The following is a 10404-nucleotide window of genomic DNA, read 5'->3' as shown; positions in this document are numbered from 1 at the left end:
CTATTTTACATAACCTCTATCACACTGGTAATTATACAGACGGAGACCACAATCACTCAGTACAACAATACAAGTAAAATCCATTGCAATTACATCTCTGATTCACTGTCAAATCAACTCGACTCGTTGCTTGATATTATTTTTTTGTACCGCAAGAAAAGAGAAAGAAGTCTGTGCAAGTTTAGCTGAACACATATTCCAATGTTTGATGGCTTTAAATGGGAAAAAAACAAACAAAAAAAAAACCAGATTGTGCAGAGGTAGTCTGTCGCAGCGGGATGTTTATGGCCGAGTCAAGAGCAGGTCGAGAGGGTCTGATCATTTGCTCGGAGCGGAGCTGAAAAGAGCTCCTCAGCTAATGGTTGTGGAGTGAAATAAAAATACTCAATGGATTGCCATGTGATTTGGTACGGATACTCTTGACCCCCACAGGATGAACTGTAATAACTTCAACAAGCCCTGCCCAGAAAGGGTACTTAAAGCGCACTCTATCATATCTTCTTGGGGAGAATTACACCTCACTTATTTATCTACCACAGAGGCATCCTAGAGGACACTTAAGCAGCATTTTCTTTTAAAGATGGGGGCAACCAGCGTGCAAAAATAAGTCGTCTTCATCAACCTCAGTTGTCCTTTGTGTTTCAGTGCTAATCACCAAATATTAGCATGTTAATACGCCGCACTAAAAAATGTAAAAATTGTAAAAACACTGCAACTGGGAAACAGCGATATATTAAAAACTTTATAGAGATTTGTGTGTATAAATTCACTGGCCTTTTTTTCCGCACATGCACACACAAGGTGAACATCATTTCACAAGCTCAAAATATGACTGACCCTTATTTGCGCTCATAGTTTTGAGCATTTAGTTATTATCTAGCACAAAGCACCACTGTGCCAGAGTGTAGTGGACTCTTGATGTTTGTTTTCCAAGCCACAATCAATGGTTTGGCTCGGCCCGTGCTCCATAATGCATTTTTCTGTACGGGGTAGATAAGCTGTCAATTGCTGTGAGAAAATTAGACATACATAGTCCCTGCCAAGTAATGACAGTATAGACAACATTTTGAAAGAAGCCCAGCCGATTCCACTTTCAAATGCTGAGCTAATGAGCCATCAGCCACAACCGCGAGTGCCTTGGGACTTTCATAAAGCCTCCTCTGTGGCTGTGCCGGGCTCCAGAAATGCTACAGAAACCTGAAATCTGCTCTGCAAAGGTAGCCAGCAGAGGGTTTATAATCAAAGCACCGTAGTCTTTGCTCAGTTGCCGTCAGCATAATCTGAGCAGTCAGACATGAGTGTATCTGACAGAAGAGTTACACGGGGCTGTATGTGGATGGTTACACAGATTTGACACGTCTCAGTTTCACATTATTTTGAATCCACTAAGCCAGGAGAGTAAATATTTTAGTTTTCTGTCACTGTATTTTCCCCGTGTACAGTAAATCACAGCGCTACAGCCTCATGAATGATGAAACATCAGTTTTTCTGGGGAAAAACAGCTTTTATAAGTGTCGAGGGACGGTAATAAAAATGCTACCAGAGCTCATCCTCCTGACGCCAACATTGATATTCATAACAGGAGTGTCAAACAAGATCATATGAGAGAGGCTGGCAGTGTTTGTGCTTCAGGTATACACACAGCAACTGGTCCTGATTACTTCCTGAAACACGAGCCAACTGGACCTTCGCACGGTGAGCTGCAGAGCGGTGTGAACTGATTAAAACTCTTACAGTGAGTGACAGGCTATTTTTAAAGAAAACAGCCCTCTCGAGCACTCGCACGTACGTGTGAAGTTCATTTTAATTCGGGAGGTTGTTTCGTGATGAAGTGCTGTAATCTACTTTCTGCTGTGCCGCTCTCTCTCTCTCTCTCTCCCTCCAGTTTGTGTTTTGCTTCATTTCCCAGAAGGCCCGCTGAAGTCCCCTGAGAGCAGGGTATGAACTTGTTTCTATTTACTGCGAGCTGCACATGACCACAGCAAAGTCAGCTAGATGCAGGAGCCAGTCTCCCCCCCCCCGCCCCATCAATCTTTAATCGAAAAAGAAAAACTAAAGAAAGTTTAAGGATTGTCTTGAAGAAGTACAGCTAGTGCAGCTAGACGTGAAACGAGAAATGATTGATCGAACGACTCAAAAAAAACCCAAAAAAAACCAAAACACTCACAATCTCCCCCTCCTTCCCTCCGAAGTCGAGGAAGAGCATGCGGACTCCGTCATCGGAGGACATCTTTAGTTTCTCGTAGGGGTAGGAGAGGAGCACCCGGGGCCGGGTGGGCGTCTGAGCTTCTCTTTCCTCCACGCTCTCCCTGTCTCCCAGCGTGGGATCAGCCAGCACAGAGAAGCCCTGCTCGTAGTGAATCACCAGCCGGCACTCCTGACCCCGGTACAGACAACCTGGAGGAGAAATGGATGGGATGATTACATTTTTGACTTTTACCTAACAAGATGCCCACGGACAAATCATCTTGTTTCTCATTTTTCATTGTATTAATGACACGTGGCTGACAGGGATAAGAGTTAAAGAGCTGGTGCGCGTGCTATAAAATAAGAGATTATCCTTGAGAGGTCTAAATCACAGATGTTTATGTGAATAGCAGCTCATCTCTAAATGCATATTGTCATTTCATCCCTGTCCTTGGAAAACCCCCGTCCTCTCCTTACTTTCAGGGAAGATCTTCGTTTGCCTAATGACTTAAGTGCCAAGTGATGGCTTGTTTTGGAAGGGCAGGGCCGCTCGGTATGATTAATGTGTTATGTTTCTGTGTTGGGTGTTTGTGCACAGTGCTCAGAAAAGACGGATGACACTGACACAGTCTCGGTTTCAACTTATTTAACTGACGCAGGTGATCGTGTGGTCGGTCCAGCAGTAATAACTAAGTAATAACTCCTCCTCTGTTCTGCATGACATGATTACATCTCTTCTCACATGTCAAACAAAAGCATTAATAGCTATTATTTTAGTTGGTATTTATAACAGTTTGCTCAGATATGTTCATTTCTAAAACAGAAATGTGTTTCCACTGCTTTTCCCTGAAAGCCCATAATGAATATGAACTGATAATAATCTTTTGAGTGCAAAGGATACTGTTCTATAGAAGTTGCCGCCCACCATGGAACAGAAAAGGGAGGAAGATGACGCAGTAACTAACTAACTAGCTGAATCTAACACAGTCTGTGGCAACTGCTGCCACACAGATGTTAACCACTGTCAACAAAATGTTAGAGGAGACGACAAACCAGAGCCAGATACTCTGCCCACACCTGAAAAAAGTATTTTCTTTCTCGCAGGTTTTACTGGATTTCTGGAAATGATCTATGGATATTGCAATTAAATAATCATAATCATCTCAATCATCAACATGAATTATTATGGCCATGATTATCGTGTAGTGATAATGATATTGCGACAGGCCAAACTGAGCCCAATCACTGAGTTCATTCACAAATAAAGCGGCAATTCAGTAAAGTTTTTTCCTCCTCTGCCTCCCCGTTAATACATCAGTTATCTATCAAAGTGCATCCAACTCTGTTCTACCTCCTGCGTCTCAAGAGTGTTGGTTGTAAACGTGTCGTCCCTTTCCAACAGTAAGCAACAGTATGTCATGTAACTAACAGGATTTTGGACTTGTATTTATATAGCATTTTCCAGTGTACTGGTAATATTATTACATTAACTGTGTTTAATGTAATTGTTTTTGTTTTTTTTTAAGAATTCATCCACACCTGAATTGGCTTGTACGGAGGAATTTCCTGTCACCAGAAGTTGACAGTTGAGATGGTTGAGGAGTGAGACGTCATGTTTTCCAAACGGGTATGTTCCATGAACGGTCCAGACATGTACATTAGTCTCTACAACGCCCACCACTGAATTTGTTATGAATTGCGATGAACTTGATCTGATGCTATAACCCGTTATAAAACAACGTGGTCCATTTTACAATGATAAATCGAACTTCTGCAATTATATTGAATCAAGAACTGCAATCAGTCATGCATTACGTAGTACATTTTTACTTTTAAAAGCCATTTATTGCATTTTGAAAGTGACTTGCCTGGCACTGCCTGTAACATTTCAGTGAGAAGCTCCCGTCTCCACACGGAGACCAACCTGCTGAAAGTGTAATTCATCTGTTGTACAACATTCCTCATCCCCTTCTCTCCCGCTCTCTCCTCTCAGCGTGCGTCTGGCTGAAAGCGGAGTCTACTATCTTTATCTTCTCTCTCAATTTACTCGCCACTTTCCTCTGCTGTAATGACAAACCTGTCTCGTCTCCACGCGGTGTGATCTAGCTGTGTTTAGTCTTATTTTTCAGTGTCTTGACAGCGAGCGTTCCCTCGTTTCCCTCGCTCCCCACCCCACCCCCACCCCCACCCCCTCCACCCCCAGGCAGACATGAAGGCTTCATGCTGAAAACTTCATTTACAGCATAAGCCTCTCTCTCTGGACGACATCTGATCCACTGAGCGGCGTGTTTGTGTGACACAGAGAGCGAGGAGAGAGTTGTTATCTTTCCATTGTTTGCTGACAGCCTGAGCAGGATGTATGTGGAGGCAGGGGAGTGTGTGTGTGTGTGTGTGTGTGTGTGTGTGTGTTTGTATATTTGCACGTGGGTACATATGTCAGCAAGAGTGTGTTTAATGTGTGGGTGTGTGTATATGTGAAAGAGAGATGGAGATGCATATAGTCTGTATCCTCTCTCTCTGTGGGGCAACAGAATACCTATGGATGGCTGTTTACATATATGTACGAGTGTGTGTGTGTGTGTGTGTGTGTGTGTGTGTGTGTGTGTGTGTGTGTGTGTGTGTGTGTGTGTGTGTGTGTGTGTGTTGTCACACGCTCAGGCCTCTTTTGTCCGACTGTCAACAGACTACCTAACCACGTCATCAGTCAAACCACGCTAATCACCCTATACACACCTAAATCCTTTCCTCGTTCGTCTCTTTATCTGGAGGCAATTATGAAAGCAAGGTTGGCAAATGTGTACACAGTAGCACACACACACACACACACACACACACACACACACACACACACACACACACACACACACACACACACTAGGCTATGGTCAAACGCAGTAGGCAAATCATTCTTGTGAGTCTAATTTACTCTGCACAGAGAAGCAGATGGATGTTTTTTTTCTGACCGGCAACATAATCAAGTCATAGAGAGGCACTTTAAATTGATGTCAATTTCCTCTGATTGTTTTGATTTTTTTCTACATTTTAATACATTAACAAGAACACCTGACATCATTTTCTCAATGTGGTTCAACGGAGACAAAATAATGAAAATGCCCATGAAACGCACTTAATCCCAATTACTGCTCCAAAAAGTGGCTTTTATTAGAGCCACTGCCAAGAAGCAGCAGCTGTCGGCTGTAAAAGAGCTGTTTTAAAGGTCCCATATTACAGAAAGTGAGTTTTCCCATGTCTCTTTTTAATGATAAAGCAGATCTAGGTGCAACGTATATAAAAAGTGTGATCAAAAGGCATCAAGTATCAAAAGACCCAATCCACAGAGAATGCACACGGCCCTTATTCTGCATCTAAATAATGAGCCGCCAGGACGAGCACATTTACTCAAGTACTCTAATGTAAGTACAATTTTGAAGTACTTCTACTTACTCGAGTATTTCCATTTTCTGCTATTTTATAATGCTACTAAAATATTTTACTTTTACTCCACTACATTTATCTGATCATTTTAGTTAATAGTTACTTTGCTGATTTCATGCTGCATCAGAACCCAAAATATCACATTTTGAGTTTAATTTATTTTATCAACATTAAGAAAAACTAAAAATTAAAAATTATTCTGATAATTAAAAGAAAAATGCTGACATCAGATCTGACAGATAGTCTACACTATATGTATATATAAACTTTTAACATGATATACAGTTTTACTAAACCTGACTTCGAGGACGTCTCAGTTTTTGTATATTCTAGTGGCCCCTTTTGACAAAAGCTGTACAACACCAGCGCCTGTTGTTATAAAGATCATTGGCGTGTGCATTTGTTTTGGAAGCGAGTGAGAGAGAAACCGCAGGATGGATCGCGATGAGGTAATGTATTTATATGTGATATATGTGATCGGACCCGAGCACAGGCATTAATAGAAATAGCAGTCTTTTCGCTGAGGGCCTCGTTTGCTGTTACTGGGAATTTATAATCACAAGGCTGTTTCATAAACATGTTAAAGTTCCTTGTGGTCACTTAAGACTTTTAACAACACATGTGTATGGCTCTCATGGCAAAACCACCAGCAGAGCAGGTGCAGATGCCTGCTCAGGCCTGTGAGAGCTGACCAATCCAAGCCCAACTTGTCACTGTCTCCAAAATTATAAATGGAGCATAGCTAACAACATCATCAGCTACTTGACTCTCAGCTGACTTGTAATGCCACGTTTTATTAATGCAGCTGCATACACTTGGCACTATTAATCCTCTGATATTTCATGCAAATGATGCTGGCTGTTCCAGGTCTCTCTGACACCTCTTCTTCCTCCTTTTGGGCTACATTTGATTAATTCAACATTCGCAGATCTGTTTTTTCGGAGAGGGTTCAAGGCAAGGGTATACTCGATCAGATCTAGTTCTCATGACATGCTGTCCAACAACGTAATGGATGTCAAGTGCTGATATAGGCCTATGCATGAAGGTAGACCACATAGCCAACTTTAAAAAGCCTGACTAATCCAAAAGGTGTTCACAGGACAGGGGTCTCTGAAGCTGTTTTGATGGAGAAGGAGTGCTGATGGATCTCACTGTTCCCTTCTGTCCCAGTTCCCCCGGCAAAAATCCTCATTGCTGCTCCGATTTTCTGAGAGAGCCCACAAAGAGCGGAGCATTTTTCACCAAATTTCACTGTACAACTATCATCCATAAAAGGACAGTTTCTTGAAGCGCTTCAGACTGAAAAGCTTTTCTTCGCCGAACACAGATAAACTGCTTTCAAAGAGATAGGGATCCCTCTCAAGTCGGGCTGTTATAGGAATACTATTAATCATCTTGTAGCCTGGTATAAACCATCTTTGAACAAGTGCTTGCGATGCTGATTTAGCGTCCTTGAAAGGTTTAGGTTCTTTTTTTCTTTTTAATGAAGTGTCTACCTAATTTTGCCCAACCCCTCATTATGTGTTTGAACAGGAAAAAAATGAAACGGAATGTATTATTAATTTCTTGTACTATACAGTAATTTACATTTTTTACATAACGAAGCTACAGAGGAAACGCTGGCTTCAAACCACACTGATCGGGTGAGGTGTTGGGACCTGCAGGAGGCGGCACCGGTGTTGGTTTAAGACTCTTTTTTTTGTGTGTGTGTGTGTGTCAACAGCAGAGCAGAATGCAACAGTGCTTTCTCCCATCTTTATCAGCTGTGAAACACACTAAACCAACAGAGGCGTACAACTTCAGGAAGTAATGGTGATAAGAAAGACACTGATTCAAACAGAGAAATGAGGTGCACGCGCGCACACACACACACACACACACACAGAGTCAAACACACAGTGTAATATCCCTGAAACCCTGAAGACATCCCATTCATGATGAAAAATGACTCTCATAATGTGTAATATCATTCTAATGATGTATAAACAATCTGGCAGGACAAACGTCTCCCTAATGGCACAACAGTTGTAAATGGGGCAAAGAGTGCCGGGGTCTTTGTTGTGCTCGGGAACGAAAATTAGACCTGAAACTCGACTCTCCTACCTGAGAGCCTTGATCTGTGGGGCGAGTAGCGTTTCCCACCAGAGTACACACACATAGACACACATACGCGCAGAGAAAGGGGCTTTTCAGGCTGCAACAAAAGCCCTTCTTTCTGCCTGATGGAGAGCGGAAAAGACAGAGGGAGGGAAGGAGGGGCGGAGAGTGATAACACGGAGAGGAACTAAATGAGAGAGGGACGGGGAGACAGAGAGAGGAGGGAGACACAAACTCTGTTACCATCACAACAGGTCGAAAACGCTGAAAGGTTATTACAGGGCACCACCCTTGTGCTCGCCGTCATTTGTTTTCAGATGACATTAGCGGCGGGTGAAACACTTTTCCTTAAAATTGCATCCCACTGCGCTAAACTTCAGGTGTCACAGCGGGTAACTGGGTTAATTTTGCGCCGCCACTGAGGTAGAATTGCTTTTTTTGAGTCATTAGGCTGTTTACCTTTTCATTAAGGAGCCCCCGGTCGACCTCAGAGACAATTTAACAAGTTTTACAGCTGTCACCTTTGACAACAACATTAACAAGAAGGCTGTGGGTGTGCAGGGGGTGATGGGACTACTGATGTTAAACACAAACCTGAAGCTGGTCGAAAAACAATGATTTTAATCTGTATTTCAAAGTTTATTCTTGACCTTTGGCCACAGCAGTTGATAAAACACTGTCAAAACAAGGTTAATACAGTAGCTGTCCTTTGACTCTCAAACAGCCAGTTAATGTGGTGTCTGCACTTGTTAAAGGGAGATGTGTTACTTATCTTAGAGGTGTTGGGAGATATTTGGAAACCACCAGGCTAACTGTCTACCACCAAAGCGAAGCTAACCAGCTGCAGCTTCAGATATAACAGGCAGTCACCTAAAATGTGTATTCCCTTGTAGGATCGAGCTATTGGTAAAGAGGCTTTAACCGTCAGTTGGTTGAATTTTCATATTTCATGCGCTGGCCTGAGAATGGAATCGTGATAAAGAAAGCTTACCCCCCCGAATGTCTAATTTCTGTTAAACAACACAATACTTATGTCTGTTTCGATGATCACTGTATCAGATTAGGGAATCATAGGGTAATAATTCACAAAAGCCTAAAAACAGAAAAGAATGTGAAAACAACGCTGACCTTCCCTCTGTTTGACAATTCCCCCTCATGGCTGCAACACCACAGTTCATCTTTTGTTTTGTCACGTTTACAGGTGCACACTGAGGATCGCTCTGTTCTGTCGATCAGCCTTTGGAACACGTTGTGGAACGTGTTGTGGGAGACAAAAACAAACAAAAAAAAAACTACCGTGAACATCTTTGATGTTGTGGGGCGTTCCATTGCGGTTTCATCCACAAAAACTAAATGAGATAAAACAATCACTTGTCGAGACCAACACAAACACTGTTATCTTGCTGATGCCAGTGGTTCAAACACAGCTTTAAAGACCCAACACTGGAGAACTGGGTTGGTAGGTTGGATCATCCATCAACCGGAAGCATCGGTATTTGTTGGGGAAAAAAATCTTTCATCAACTTTCTTACAAATTGGTCCTCCAGAAAAAAATTACTCAAGAACATCTGGAATACCATGATCGATGGTCAAACTCCAGGGACAAGAAGCAAAGCACTGGAACATCTTTTAAATGGACCCTTTAGTGAGATTGTTTTGAATGTTTCTAAAGGGAGCAGACATGCAGCAGACAAAAGCAGATGTTGTGACTACATGATGCCGTGCCCTATCCCGCTAACAGCTCAAAGTATCAATATAACCCCTGAAAGGTTTAAGTCACCTTGGACATCATAATAACAGAAATGACAGCAGGCCAAGTGTCTGCGAAATTTAATTTCAGAGCCGGACAAATTACTTTCCCCTTTAAAATCCCACGAAGAATGGCCTGCTGCCCGGTGAGTGATACAGAGTTGATCCATCTTCAAAGCAAATCCTTGTCACGAGCCTTGACAGTGAATAAAACATCAAAATGATTTATCACAATGTGACAAGGTCAGCTCATCAACTCCTCGGGGTGGCCACTGCAGAAAAATGAGGGAATGCACTTTGTATGCACAATCACACTCCTTTCTCTGAGAAGTGTAAATTACTGTTCTACTTCCATTACAAGACAGTTACGGCTCGCTGCTAACATCAGTCTGTTTCAGAGAAGTTATGGCTTAGATTTCAGATAGAAATTCAACAGCGCACAATAAATATTCAAAACTATTCTCGTTTTCCCTCATTATTTCGGCCTATGGTGCCACTATCCTAAATCACCAGCCTATGAAGCTGCTGTAACAAATTATTTTTTAGCTGTGGTGGAGGCCCAGCTGTGGGAATGGTGATGCCTGTTGATTGTCAGACAATCATTTTGGATCCAAATTAAAATATCCCCAGAATCTACTGCAGTGATCGCCATGCTGCCGTACCAACATTCATGGTCCCCAGAAGATGAATGATTTTGGTGAGCCACTGATTTCTAGCACCACTGTGGGGTTGAAACGTCTCAACAACTAGTACATATATTGGTGTTACATTTCTTGCAGACATCCATGGCTTGACCAGGATGTGATGACACAGAGACCCTGACATTGTGGCACTATCATCGGTTCAATATTTCAATTTTAACATTACTTGAAAAATTAATGAAAGACCTCACCAGTCTCCGGTGTATTTCAATCCTGTGTTTAATGTCAATTAGCA

The 10404-nt window shown here is 42.3% G+C and overlaps 1 protein-coding gene across 2 annotated transcripts in view; it reads right to left on the bottom strand.

Annotated features, from left to right (window-relative positions):
* The window catches only part of sntb1 (syntrophin, basic 1), a 42383-nt gene that overhangs the window by 3928 nt on the left and 28051 nt on the right, over positions 1-10404 (bottom strand). Inside the window, exon 7 of one of the 2 annotated variants that reach the window (XM_037073949.1) lies at positions 2168-2397. In XM_037073949.1, the coding sequence (XP_036929844.1) occupies positions 2168-2397 (230 nt within the window). Of the gene's footprint in view, positions 1-2167; positions 2398-9551; positions 9665-10404 lie in introns of those variants that run through there. The other variant, XM_037073950.1, reaches the window with a different exon arrangement.

This window comes from Acanthopagrus latus, chromosome 17 (assembly GCF_904848185.1).
Source record: "Acanthopagrus latus isolate v.2019 chromosome 17, fAcaLat1.1, whole genome shotgun sequence".
Classification (NCBI taxonomy): domain Eukaryota; kingdom Metazoa; phylum Chordata; class Actinopteri; order Spariformes; family Sparidae; genus Acanthopagrus; species Acanthopagrus latus.
Note: the sequence above shows the minus strand (reverse complement) of the source record. Positions and strands in the feature narration are given on the sequence as shown.